The 14,835-nt window shown below is 47.0% G+C and overlaps 2 protein-coding genes across 2 annotated transcripts; both read right to left on the reverse strand.

The window, feature by feature from the left end:
• Positions 1 to 1,523: 1,523 nt before the first annotated feature.
• BBBOND_0005050 (hypothetical protein, conserved) lies at positions 1,524 to 6,917 on the reverse strand (the record flags this gene model as incomplete). The annotated part of the gene is made up of 1 exon (XM_012915335.1): positions 1,524 to 6,917. One exon carries the CDS (start codon positions 6,915 to 6,917, stop codon positions 1,524 to 1,526), a length of 5,394 nt encoding a protein of 1,797 aa, XP_012770789.1.
• Positions 6,918 to 9,119: 2,202 nt separating this feature from the next.
• Positions 9,120 to 14,363, reverse strand: BBBOND_0005060 (hypothetical protein, conserved; the record flags this gene model as incomplete). The annotated part of the gene is made up of 1 exon (XM_012915336.1): positions 9,120 to 14,363. The coding sequence occupies one exon, from the start codon at positions 14,361 to 14,363 to the stop codon at positions 9,120 to 9,122; it is 5,244 nt and encodes a 1,747-aa protein (XP_012770790.1).
• Between the last annotated feature and the right edge of the window lie 472 nt (positions 14,364 to 14,835).

The raw sequence follows: 14,835 nt of genomic DNA on the forward strand, positions 1-14,835 counted from the left end.
CCTGCAAACATCAATCACTCAAGCAGCACCCACCAACTGCAACACTACCACTGCCGCTCCCAGTCCCCTCAACCTGCAAACATATCAATCACCTATGCAAACACTCACCTACTACAACACGTACCACTGCCGCTCCCACTCCCCTCAACCTGCAAACATCAATCACTCAAGCAGCACTCACCAACTGCAACACGTACCACTGCCGCTCCCAGTCCCCTCAGCCTGCAAGCATATCAATCACCTAGCAACGCACTCACCAACTGCAACACGTACCACTGCCGCTCCCAGTCCCCTCAGCCTGCAAACATATCAATAACTCAAGCAGCACTCACCAACTGCAACACTACCACTGCCGCACCCAGACCCCTCAGCCTGCAAGCATATCAATCACCTAGCAACGCACTCACCAACTACAACACGTGCCACTGCCGCTCCCACTCCCCTCAACCTGCAAACATCAATCACTCAAGCAGCACCCACCAACTGCAACACTACCACTGCCGCTCCCAGTCCCCTCAACCTGCAAACATATCAATCACCTATGCAAACACTCACCTACTACAACACGTACCACTGCCGCTCCCACTCCCCTCAACCTGCAAACATCAATCACTCAAGCAGCACCCACCAACTGCAACACTACCACTGCCGCCCCCAGTCCCCTCAACCTGCAAGCATATCAATCACCTAGCAAGCACTCACCAACTGCAACACTACCACTGCCGCTCCCAGTCCCTTCATCACCACTCACCCTCACCGTTGTATCCCCCCAGCCCAGGCCACCGACACCCACGCTGCCCAGGATACCACAGCTGCCCTGACGCAACGCATGTCATCAGCACCAACTGTCCTTTAAATTATTCATTATTCGCAACGCCATAAAAATTGCAGCGAACCCCGTGCGCTCAACTCCCACAGTGCAGCAGCACCGTGCTACGAGCCGCGGTATAGACGCCATACTGGCGGAGCGTCTTGGCTACGTGCCTAAATGTGATATTAACAATGGCTACATTGCCGCCTATAAACGCTACTTAACCAGGCCAACGCCGATTACGCCACGTGCCAGTGACTCGCAACACACGACTTAGGTCACCCGCCGCGGCCCTCACGACCGCCTACGTTAGCGACCAATCACCCAGCCTCACGTGACACTGACTCAATGGGCAACGCGTACGCCTCTCACATTCAACGCATAACTCAACGCACCAGGCAATCAACGTGCTACAACACCCACCAAATTACGGTTCATCCGCCAGCTTACCACATAGCCTGCGTGCCAGCTTACCACTTAGTCTGGTCGCCAGCTTACCACGTTGCCTGGTTGCTAGGTTACCACGTTGCCTGGGTGCCAGCTTACCACGTTGCATGGTCGTTCAGTCATCACCTGATCTAGGTGCTATCTAGTTCACAGGTTGCCGCTAGAGTAATTCGAGACATTAGACTACGTTTGTCGGTTAGGTGAGTAGGTGATATGCTAAGTGAGTAGTTACGTGAGTTGATGTGAATTACAAGTGTGACGATGATCACGGTTGTAGATACGATATCTTGGCAAGCCTTCCGACTTGCGCTGCAGCCAACAGCGATTGCGCTGTAATCCTGTGCGATGACGGTGATCTTAGGTGTGAGCGTATGTGGAGCACATCCAGCCTGCCAACCATTACGCAGATGAGGTAGAAGAGGGATAGTGACCAGAGCGCGACGTTAAGCCATATAAACGGCTGCCTGATGGTGAATATGAATTCGTCAATGGCTTTTATGAGTTGTATTAGGTGTGAGTTTTCGTTAAAAGCCTCTTGGAATACATTGCAGAAATCTCTGCACGTGCGTTTCTTATCTATGCTTTCATCTCCGTTGAGCTTGTCTTTAACCCCAAACGTGAACCCGTATTTTGCCAATGTCGGAAGCGTAGCATTGCACTTTACAATGGATTTGCATTTGGCATCGTGATATCGTGGCGGTTTATTCTTGGTGGATGTAGTTCTACACTCCTTGACGCACGCTCGTTCGTGACAATTGGTGCCCCTGGAGCCGCATTTAGAATTGCACTCGTCATATAACTTTTTGAGCAGATCGTAGAAAGTTGTTGTCTGATAGACAATCCACGACAAATATTTATCGGCGTGTTTCGATGAGAACGTACCGTATATGAAATGACTAACGGGACACAAATACGGGCCGCATTCTATAGACTCCTTCGATGAGCAAACGAGACTACCGAGACTACCAGCAGAATGTCCCTTCCACACTGCCGAATGACTGCCAGAAAAAATGTAGTAAACCTTCAGCTCCTCATAAGTAGCGCCAAAGTTTGCGTTGTTCACAGCGGTATCGAATGCTGCTTCCACATGCTTGTTACCACTCACGGTCCAGTGATTGGTGAAATTGTAGTAAAAGGCGAACATATCACCGAGAGTTTGCGGCGGGCGCTGTAGCAGACATACTAAGTCACTGCACAATTTGGTAAGTGGACTAATTTCTTTGCCACAAAATGGGTGCAGGGCGTCTTTGATACGCTTACCGGTGCCATTAATGGACGCCAGATTCGATATATCGACGAAACCCATCGGCGTTTGGCACGGCTTGCCGAAATGGTTTGGCGCATCACACTTCATCTTGCAGTCAGATTTGCCGTACGGGTGCGGCAGGAACCCTGGCAGGCCGTCTTCCAAGAAAGACTGCAGTGGCGATTTTAGTCCGCACTTGGGTGTTTGGTTGCACTTTTGGTCACATGTTTGGTTGTGCGTTTGCCCAGCGTTTTGGTTAGGGCATTGCATAGTGTTGCAGATCCAGTTTGACCCGCCGACGTCCCTGCCATAATGGCAGTCAAGCCAGCCGCCCAGCTGGGTGGGATAGGTACACTGCTTATATAAGAACGACAGTTGATGGAATAGTCGAAGGCATATCTCTGTTAGCAAATCGAGACATTTAGAGGAGTTACTAGGGTAGGACAATATATCCGGGTTAGTGTTAAAGTCGCAGGCGTAGATGCCACCCGCGTGGCCGTGACCAAGCACGGCAGTGAGAACGTCGTACGAATAATGACATACTTCGGTGAGCATCTCTCTCAGATTTACGGCTGTGATGTTTGCCGGGTGCGCCTCCAGCAGATCTTCCTTCTCGTCCTTAACGGGGATGCCGTCACCTTGCACGTTGGCGTCTGGTTCTTCCTTTTTCTCGAACAGGTCACTGAAAGCGTTCAACGACAAGTCGTCATACACGGGGTGATACGTCAGACCACATAACCAGCGAAGCATGTCATATATGGAAGACGGGTGCCTACCAGCGGACGAAATGGGCAGGTGGGTGACACGGAAGTACTCATTGGCGTGTTCGAAAAGGCACGTAATTATGTGTGCTACGCTGAAGCCATGTTGCTTTTCTTTTGGTTTACACGTTGCAAGATGTTCGTCGCCTCGTGCGTTTTGGATAACCGCATCGAGGTTGTTAAGTATATGCTCACCCTTCATTAGGGGAGAGCGTTGCAACTCACCGTTGTTCGACTTTTCGTTGTCGGCAACCACGTAACCACATTTCTTCAAATAATCGCCGAGCGCGTTCTCTTTGCTGTTTGTAGAGGCATATATTTGGCGTCCCCTCCACACTGACTTCTCCGCACAATGCTTCTGCAGCCCGTTAAGATCGTCGCAATAGAATTTCAGAATCGTAATAAAAACTTTGGCGCACCTCTTCCCGTATTCGGTGAGTATTTTCTCCTCCATCACCAGCTCTTCGGCGTATACTATGCCAGAGTACTTATTCACGTACGTCTTGTCGAGCTCGGTGAGCAGCGCACTGATTCCGTCTCTTAGAACCTGAGACTGCGACGTCGTGGATTCGCCAAACTTGGAAGGATGGAACTTTTCAGCGGCATTTCGGAGTGCATCTAAATTCTTGGTAAATTTATCGTCAAAGTGTTCCGAAGTTTCCAGGCCAGTGAGCAATTTGTACAACGCATCGTGTGTGGGCTTCAGTTTCTGGTAGTCAGCCGTGAAGTCCAACTGTTCTCTCAACGCGCGGACCAATAAATGTATGCCGTCGTTTAATAATTTTGACGCTTGACTTAGCGCGGACTTTTCCACTGACGATGGCTTCTCTGAGATTTTCTTAAGTGGCTGAATACCTTGAACTTTTGTAATAAAGTTCGTCTGCAGCTTCTTCATTAACGCTTTCAACCCGGTATTGAGATCGCGATCTATGGCGTCGGGAATAGGATGGAGTTCTTTTTTCACCTTGTCGGCGAACGCCGTCAGCGCTTCTTTGAGGGAAAGGACGTATTGATGGTGGGCGTGGGTAGTGAGTGTCGACATTGCGGACGAAGCACAGGAATTCACGTGTTCAGTGAGTAGTCCGACAGTTGCTTGACATCTTGCGGAAGCAATTGCGTCGAAGTTTCTCGCCTCGTCGATGGCTTTCGCAAAATCTTTGGTAAGAATATCACTGAGTTTGTCGTGGATTTTCTGTAGTGTATTATCATTTTTAGTACCCATACCAATGTCCTTCTGCAGCTGTACCAATTTATCCTTCACGACTTTACCAGTCGCAGCGAACGCATCTAGGAGGGCTTCGAGGTCGGATTTTATTTTAGTCGCGAGGTTGTTCATCGATATTTCCGTTCCTTTTACGGTGATGCCGGAGGCAGTGGTTTTAATCGCACTGATAGCCTCGGGGAGTTTGCCTTGAAGCTTGTTTGGGTCATCTCTAGATAGAACAATACTATCCTGTGGCACCTGCTCTTCATAATGAATAAATTTCTTGGTAGCAAGTGCGGATATTTTTTCAGGTGCAACTCCACCTGGAAAGTCATCCACGCCGATCTCCTGGTCGAGCACATTTTTTTGATTTTGTTTAAGTTCTCCCTTTACGAGATCCGAGTTGGTGGTGTTGAATCGTTGCATGAAGTTTTCACCAAATTCATATTGATCAGGAGTTGCAGAACCACTTGGCACCGCTACTTTCTTTTTGAACTTATCTGCAACCGCTGCATCAAGACCGTTTATCGCTTTAAGTATATTATCTTTCAGATCGTTGAGCAACATCTGGAGTCCCCTTGCCTCGGCATGTGAGCTGCTGTCGGATAGACCGTACTTCTCAGTAGTATCTTTGATATTTCGTATACCACCTTGAATCTTTCCAACCTTTGATTCGACAGCGCCTGTCAGCAACGTTATTTCACTTTCCAAATTATCTTTGATGGTATCCATGACAGCTGCTACCACTTTTTTCGCGTGGTTGGAGACAGCTTCAGCCATATTACCGAGGGTTGTTAAAAGATCGTTTAATTCTTTTTTGGATATATTTTGAGATGGCATACTATCTCCATCGAGCTTATTTCTCACCGCTTCGATGGCGGTTGCATAATTACTGAGAGAAAGATTTTTCATCGTTTTAAGACAAATCGTCAGATTGTCGATCTTAACCTCCTCAATTTTAGGAACTTGCTTGTTTTCATGAATGGCGCCATGAAGTAGCGTAAGTCTGTTTAGCAGTTCCGATTTAAGAGTCCTATCCCTAAGAGCTTGTGTCAATAACCTCTCGCCGGCATCATTTGTAAACTTCGTCAACCCCCCACCTATGTTTTGCATCGCATTTTTTAAAAGTGTCATGACATCTTTATCTAGTGCAGTAAAATATTTCTTAACAGAGTCAAACGCTGTTCCTTGTCCAATAGACTTGAGCAAGGGGGCTGATATAACGCCAGTTCCGTAAGGACTGTCGATTTGCTCATCAATTGTTAGTAGACGAAGCTTTACAAGATCGCCATCAACTGTCTTGATGGCTTGGTCAATCGCGTCTTTCGTCGCACTAAATTTCTCGAAAAAGCTTTGTGCACTCTTTGGAAGAGTTTCGAACACACTCTTCACCTGTTTTTCCAAATCAAACAGATCTTGTTTTACATTCCCTTCCAACGTCTTACCTAATGCTCTAACCGCCTCCTTTATCTTACCTTTCACGGTGTACAGATCCTTCTTAATCGCCTCGTCCGTTTGTATCACCTGCTTAAGCGCCGCAGTCACGTTATCATTTATTTGACTTACCATACCGGTGATGTAATTTTCAAGCGTTTTCTCAATGGCTTTCAGTTCGGCCTCCGCCTTTACCTTGAGCTCATGCTGGTGTTGTTTTCCGACAGCTTTTTGTGCGATTGCTCCAGCCTCGCTGATGGAATGTTTTACACTCCCGTCCGCCTCCTTTATCCACGTCTCCAATTTGACAATGTAGCTGGCCATCGCACTCTTGACTTTCTCAAGGGCAGACAACATGAACTTGACGAGATTTCTCAGACCCTCAACAAGTTCATTAATTTTTAATTTAATTTGTTCTGTTACGGTGCATTTAATTTCTGTGAGTTTAGCATTAATCAAATTCGTTGTCGCTTCCAAATTCTTATGCTCCTTCGTCGACAGCTCTTCCAGCCTCTTAATCTCATGGTGCACTGCCTTCAAGGCGCTGTTCACCCTGACTTGCAACGTGGGATTTAGATACCTTATCGCGGTTTTCATCTCTGCTTTATCTACTTTATTATCTTTAAATTGAAAAGCTACATTAAATTTATTAGTGAATGTTTTTATGTCATTGGCCAACGTTTCGTTCACTTGCTTCTCCGCCGCCTGGACTTTGTCGACATTCTCGTGATCATTTGGACCTGACAATAAATCATTTACCTTGTTTTTAAATGCATCACCCACCTCATTCAACAACTCTTCAATGGGCTTCTTAACTTTCTCATTGGAGTCTCTCACTTCTGTGTTGTACCTCCCGATCTCCCTAGTCAGGCTGGGAAGAAGCTTAGTGAAACCATCGTGACCTGAACAAAGATGAGTGTTAATTACGTTACATACCGAATTTAATGTATTTTTACCTACATTGTATGTCTGAGTGTTTTTCACCGCCTCAAGCACACCACTCAAAAATACCATCACCCCGTCACACAGCCTATCCAGGTCAGAGTACACAATCCCCTGGCCATCGTAGCCTTTGGAGTCAGAGGTGAAGCCGAGGAATTTCTCGAGGCCGGTGCAGAGGTTATTAAGGATGTTAGTAGGGTTGTTATTTGAGGTATTTTTTAGGTTCAAAATTTTGTCAAATTTCTTGTCAAGCTCCCTAGGCGGCAGCACATGGTCAGGGCAGTGGCAAGCGGTGGAAGAAGGGAAGTGAAGGGTGACAAGGCACAAGTTATTATTGTGGTCTAAAGAAGTCATAGCGATATTATGGCGAGGTTATTCGAGGGATGTAGAGTGGATTAGGGAGCGATGTGGAGTGGATAAAGGGGCGATGTGGAGTGGGTTAGGGAGCGATGTAAGGTGGGTTAGGGAGCGATGTAAGGTGGATAAAGGAGCGATGTGGAGTGGGTAAAGGGGCGATGTAGAGTGGATTAGGGAGCGATGTGGAGTGGATAAAGGGGCGATGTAGAGTGGATAAAGGAGCGATGTAGAGTGGACTAAGAGGCGATGTAGAGTGGGTTAGGGAGCGATGTAGAGTGGGTAAAGGGGCGATGTAGAGTGGGTTAGGGAGCGATGTAGAGCGGGTTAAGGGGCGATGTAGAGTGGATAAAGGAGCGATGTAGAGTGGACTAAGGGGCGATGTGGAGTGGGTAAAGAGGCGATGTAGAGTGGGTAAGGGAGCGATGTAGAGTGGATAAAGGGGCGATGTAGAGTGGGTAAAGGGGCGATGTAGAGTGGGTTAAGGAGCGATGTAGAGTGGATAAAGGGGCGATGTGGAGTGGATAAAGGGGCGATGTGGAGTGGATAAAGGAGCGATGTAGAGTGGGTTAAGGGGGCGATGTAGAGTGGGTTAAGGGGCGATGTGGAGTGGATAAAGGAGCGATGTGGAGTGGATAAAGGAGCGATGTAGAGTGGATAAAGGGGCGATGTAGAGTGGGTAGAGGAGCGATGTAGAGTGGATGAAGGGGCGATGTAGAGTGGGTTAGGGAGCGATGTAGAGTGGATAAGGGGCGATGTGGAGTGGATAAAGGAGCGATGTGGAGTGGATTAGGGAGCGATGTAGAGTGCGTTAAGGGGCGATGTAGAGTGCGTTAAGGGGCGATGTAGAGTGGATAAGGGAGCGATGTAGAGTGGATAAGGGAGCGATGTAGAGTGGGTAAAGGAGCGATGTGGAGTGGGTTAGGGAGCGATGTAGAGTGGGTAAAGGAGCGATGTAGAGTGGGTTAGGGAGCGATGTAGAGTGGATAAGGCGCGATGTAGAGTGGGTTAGGGAGCGATGTAAGGTGGGTTAAGGGGCGATGTAAAGTGGGTAAAGGAGCGATGTAGACTGGATTAGGGAGCGATGTGGAGTGGGTAAATGGGCGATGTAGAGTGGGTTAAGGGGCGATGAAGAGTGGGTTAAGGGGCGATGAAGAGTGGTAAAGGGGTGATGTAGAGTGGATTAGGGAGCGATGTAGAGTGGGTTAAGGGGCGATGTAGAGTGGGTAAAGGAGCGATGTAGAGTGGGTTAGGGAGCGATGTAGAGTGGATAAAGGGGCGATGTAGAGTGGGTAAGGGGCGATGTAGAGTGGATAAAGGGGCGATGTAGAGTGGGTTAAGGAGCGATGTAGAGTGGATAATAATCACCACTTGTGTCCATGCCATCGCTGCCGTGACCATGTCCTCGCTGCCGTCACCATGTCATCGCTGCCGTGACCATGTCATCGCTGCCGTGACCATGTCATCGCTGCCGTGTCCATGTCATCGCTGCCGTGACCATCTCATCGCTGCCGTGACCATGTCATCGCTGCCATAACCATGTCACCGCTGCCGTGACCATGACATCGCTGCTGTGACCATGTCATCGCTGCCGTGACCTTAACTAGGTCAGGTGCTTGGGCAGCACTTTGGTCATGGCATTGGTCACCACTTTGGTCACCACCTTCGTCAGGTGCTAGGTCAGCACATTGGTCATGGCATTGGTCAGCACATTGGTCATTGCATTGGTCAGCATCTTGGTCAGGTGGTTGGTCACCACTTTGGTCATGGCATTGGTCAGCATCTTGTTCTACACTTTAGTTAACTACTACACAATCACATACAACGATCAATGAGTGATACAACAGATTACAGTACAATTCGTTAGTTAGGTGAGTAGGTGATGCTAGGTGAGTGTAGACAGTAAACACGTGAGTACGATTATGGTTGCAGGTAAAACACCCTCCCCAGCTTGTTAACACGTGCAGCGGCGAGTAGTGATTGCGCGGCGATGCGATGTGATGAGGGTGAGTGCAAGTGAGATTTGATGTGGAGCAGGTCGAGGCGGATGACCATGATGTGTAGGAGGTAGAGGAAGGAGAGGAGCCAGAGGGCGACGGTGAGCCAGAAGAATTTGCTTCGGATGTTCCACAAGAAAGTTGGAATGGTCTCGAATTTCAACTTAGCAAGTACGTCATTCACTTTCTTATCGTCGCTGAGTACTCTGTTCAACGCCCTGCAGAAATCTTTGCACGTCCTCTTCTTATCATCGCCATACTCGCCGCTAAGGGATTGAGGACTGTCAAACACGAAGCCATATCTGCAGAATGTCGGAAGCGTTGACTTGCACGTTACGATGGTACGGCATTTAGAATCGTGGTATCTGTCTTGAGTTGGAATTTTAGATTTCGATGGTAATTTTGTTTTGCAATCAACAGCGCAGCTGGTGCGATTGCACTTGGAATGGTCTTGGCCGCACTTATTATTGCAATCATCATATAACATTTTCAACAAATCATAGAATGTTTCGGTGAGGTATACGATCCACGATAGGTACTTGTCGGCGTGTTCCTTGGAGAACACTGTCCATATATGTTGACCACAAGGCTGCAGGTACCGGCCGCAGTATGTGTTCTCAGCCATTGGTTGATCGCAGGCTACAAGACTAAACAGATCACCTTTTGGATGGGTAGATGTCTCGCTGGCACGGTGATGAATGTTTTCAAACATTGAGTGCACCTCCAACGGGTTATCGCTATTTTTGAAGTTGGCATCTTTGACGGCTAGGCTAAACGCAATCTCTCTGTGCTTCTCGCGTGGCCCATTCAGCTTAGCAGAATACCACCCATTCAAGAAGTTATAATAAAACGCGAACATATCTCCCAGCGTCTGCGGCGGTCTAGTCAATAGACATGTCAACAGGCCACAGAGACGGCTGAGCGGAGCGTGCTCGCTGCCACAGAATTCGCGGAGCACGTCCGTGATATGCCTACCCTGCTGCCTGCGCGAGGCCATGCCGCTGATGTCGTTGAAGCCCATGGGCGTGATGCATACCTTGCCGAAGTGACCGGGCGCAGTGCAGGTAGGCTTGCAGTTGGACTTGCTGTAGGGGTGAGGGAGGAAGCCAGGGAGGCCGTCTTCAAGGAACGACTGGAGTGGCGATTTGAGTCCGCACTCAGCTGTTTGGTCACAGCTTTGGTTGCACTTTTGGTTGTGCTCTTGGCCAGCCTTTTGGTCACCTCTTTGCCCAGGACATTGCAGGGTATTGCAGTTCCAAGCGGACCCGCCGACTCCCTGACCATACCAGCAATCGTACCATCCGCCCAGCTTGGTGCTGTACGAGCACTGCTTGAAGAGGAAAAACAGCTGATTGTATACCCTGCTGATCACCTCGAACAGTAGATCGAGACATTTGGACGGGTCACTAGGGTACGTTAATTTGGCCGAGTTGGTGTTGAAGTCGCAGGCATAAATGCCGTCACCGTGACCGTGACCCAGCAAGGAGATGAGCGTTTCCTCCGCGTGGTGGCATACTTCTGTGAGTACGCCAGATAGTTTGGCAACGGTGATCTTCTCTGGGTAGGCATCCAACGATCTTTCCTTTTCTACTTCTACCAATATATCGACGTTAATTGCTTTGGCGTCTGTGTCCTCCGGCTCTTCAAACAGATCCTCAAAGCCATTAAGCGCGAGATCAGAGTAGACAGTATTAAACGGAAGGCCGCTTAGCCACTGGAGCATGTCGTTTATTGTTGAAGGATGTTTCTTGGAGGTGAACGTGGCGTAGTGGTTGACACGGTAGTATTCGTGAAGGTGATCGCAAAGGCATATGATGTAGTCGATCATGTCAAAATTCTCCGTTTTCTTTGGCGACCTACATTGCGGAACGTGCTCATCTGGAGATATGGCTTTGACATCTGCAACGATTTTGTGGATATTCTCTCCCTTCATCTTGGACGAATTCTGCAGCTCGCCATCCTGCAAAGGAACATCGCTAGCAACACTGTAGCCACATGACTTCAGGAAAGGCCCGAGCTTGTTTTTAGGATGCGAATTAATTTTAAGTTTACTCCACTCACCCTTATTTGCGCACCTCTCCTTCACCTTGCTCAGGTCGTTAAGCAACATCGGCAGGCAGCTCATCAACACCTTGGCGCAGCGCTTAGCGTCGTCGGTTGGATCAAATTTATCGTCGACCTTACTCCACGTAATCCCCTCACAACCACAATACCTATTAACATACGCCTTTTCCATCTCCTTTACCAGCCCTCGCATCCCTGCCTTCAGCGCATCCAGGAGTTGCGGGTGGTGCGGGTTCGCGAATGCAGCGGCGTTGAACGTGGACAGGGCGGAGGTCAGGCCGTGGAGGAGGGAGCGGAAACCGGAGTCGAAGGTGAAGGTGCGTTTGTTCTCGTGGAGGTGTGATAGGAGGGCGTAGGTGCGGGTTTGGAGGTCGGCGACCAGTTGGGAGGAGGGGGAGGGGGTGAGTTGGGAGGTGATGTAGGTAAAGAGGGGATTAACAAAACATCTAAAATCGTTAGAAAGCTTAGTGAAATCTACGTATATGAGTGGATCGATGTGCGCCTGAAGGTTGCTGCCAATAGTGTTCATGAGACCTTTGAGGCCGGTTGTCTGATTTGTGAAAATAATGTTATCGATGATATTCTTCTGGACGTTAACCGAATTCTTCAGCTCCTCTAACTCGGCAGTTTTACGTTTAGTAAATTGTGCGAGGGCCGCGTTTTTAAGGTTTTTTATTTTTTCGGTGACCTCTTGTTTGACTTTGGCGGTGATGTCAGAGATGCATTGGTCGACCTTTTGCTTTATTGTTGTTGTATGAAATTCGTTGGCAGCTTTCACTATTTCGGCGAGAGTTTGAGGCGCTCGGTCGCCACTAAAGCTGTGGTCGTCGCCAATGACTGTATTTTTTACCTCGTCATGTATTGCCTGAAGATGTTTTGGCAGTCCATATAGTGTTCCAGTCTTACTGGTGTCAAGCATTTTTTGCAAGTCATTCAGAAGGTTCTTTACGCCTCTTTTCGTAGATGGAGTTAAACCATTGCTACCTTCATCAGCATCATTATCAACCAACTCTTTCACGGAATCGCAGAGAGATTTGAGTTCGCTATTAACTTGGTCGCACAATTGTTTGAAAGTGTCAATGTGTACTTGACCGTTAACATTAACGGGACTAGAATCGGATGTGCTGCCATCAATAACTCTTCCCAAATGATTGACACCGTTCACCTTGTCTTCAATTCCTTTGATCATCGTTGGGAACTTACCTTCGTCGAGTTTTCCGATAAGCTTAGCGCTTGTCTCCGCAATACGGGGTACATTATCTTGTCTAATTAATTCACCGTACAACTCAAATCTTTCATTGAGCTTAGCTATTTTGTCGGAAATTTTATTTTCCATTCCAATCTCCTTATTCAGTATTCCATGAATGATGCCTTCTACGTTTGTCTTAAGATCGAACGGTTCCATGTCGTCTGGAGGTATGGGCACGGTGGATGTGATGACCGAAGTTGTTAACGCAGTCTTGAGATGCGTAGCTACTTTGAGAGCAGCATCCACGTCTGCGCTCATATCCGAATTATTACAGGTGAAGGATTTTATTGCTTCTTCAGTTTTCTTCGCAACACTTACAAGTTGGTGAAGGATGGATTCCACAGCGTCCGTGAGTTCACGACTGTTGTGAAATTTGTCGTTACCCTTCGCTGCATCATTAATCGCTTTGGCAACGCCTATAAGTAATGAATGATTGTTATCTTTGATTCGGGTTCCAAGTTGACTGGCAAATTTATCACAACTAAATTGAACGGCGTTGACTTGGTTGCTAATGGTATCATTGGCGATGACATGTTGCGCGTTCTTAACAGCTGCATTGATTTCAGCCGTTAAGTGCTTCGTAATTAAAGCTGCTAATTTTAGTGTAAGTTCTGAACTGCTTTTCCCCTTGTCATTCCACTCTTCATACCCATTTTTAAACCTACTCTTTTCTTCGAAATACTTTTCAAGCCATCCCTTCACAGGTTCCATCACCAATATGTCATTAATCCAGTATTTTACTATGCTTTCAAACCCATGTTCGCCATCCTGCTTAAATTTCATAGCATACTTCTTCACCTCTTCCATAATATGTGTTAGGCCGTTACGTGGATCCCCTTCGATGCTCTTAATTTGTGTTTGAATTTCAGCCAGCAACTTATTGCTAACATAGTTTTTCATCGCTTCCTTGATGAAATCTTTTGTGTTCTTCAATCCAGTCCTAACCGCTCTGTCCAGGACTACGACCTGCGAAAGCGCATTTTGAATTTCCACCGTCAATTGCCTTTTAGCCTGTATTACAAGCTCGCGAAGTGCATCCGCTCTGCTCTTCAATGTGCTTGCCGCAATTTCAACGGCTCTCCATTTTTGTGATTGATTCTTATCTTTAACATGTCCCAATATTTCATCACATTTGCTTGTTCCCTTAGTCAAAACCTGCTTAGCCAACGTATACCACCGTTCCAATTCAGAATTGAGACCGTACAATCTATTTTTAACACCTTGAATCGGCGTCTTAACTTTTTCCTCAAATTCCTTTTTAACATGAGTTATACACTGTTCTCCTTCTACGTTCGCATGAGATATTACAGCTGCTTGCAAATTTCCCAGTTCGTCGTTAAGATTGTTACATACCTTTAAAAGGTCATCATGGTCACGGACAGCGTTCCTTAAAAACGTCTCCGCTGCTTGGCATATTTTCTCAACGTGCGGCTTCAATTGTTTTTGAAAGTTGTAATCTACAGATTTTAAACTTCTGGATGACTCCTTACATTGCTCTGTAAGTTTGTCAAGGTCACGAATGCAGTCGGCCAAGTCGGAATTTTTTGCGTTATCATATTCCTTATTTTTCAGTTTTTCGATATTTTGTTTTTGCCTTTCTAGTTCATTTTCGAGATTGTTTATTGGATTTTTCACTTTCTTAATTTTCTCATTCAATTTTCTTTCATACCCCTCCAACCACCCCTTCACCGCGCCGACAGACGCCGCAAGCCCTTCACGCCCTGAGCCAATTTGTTTAGTTAAGGTGTTAAGTACTTTTTCAAGCTTTTTATCATTCTCAGTGATGTAATTATCATAAGTTGTCACTTCATTTTCATCCTTCACCGCCTCAAGCACACCACTCAAAAATCCCATCACCCCGTCACACAGCCTATCCAAGTCGGAGTACACAATCCCAGAGCCGTCGTATCCTTTGGAAGTAGAGTTGAAGCCGAGGAAAGTCTCGAGGCCAGAGCAAAGATTCTCTAAGAGATTTTTACATCCATCAGTTGTATCTTTTGAAGTAAAAATGCTAAGCTGACTTTTAAGTTTTTCAAGTTGTTTCTGACGCTCTTGAATGTCATTCAAAGCTTTTTTCTGGGCATCGGAACGCTTAGATTTATGTGATGCGGCACATTTGTCTTTAGCTTCGTTGAGAGATTCTCTAGTAAAACCATTTTTAGATTTTCCAGATTCTTGAGATTTTTCAAGTTCATCAATTTTCTTCTGGTAGAACTGGCAAGTGGACTCATCTCCCTTATACTTAACAGGGCATTCAAGTTTAGATTTCTCAGCATTAAGGGACTTTTTAGCCTTCTCAATAGCCTCATCAATCAACTTTTTCAAA

Source organism: Babesia bigemina, scaffold Bbigscaff_73347 (assembly GCF_000981445.1).
Source record: "Babesia bigemina genome assembly Bbig001, scaffold Bbigscaff_73347".
NCBI classification, from domain to species: domain Eukaryota; phylum Apicomplexa; class Aconoidasida; order Piroplasmida; family Babesiidae; genus Babesia; species Babesia bigemina.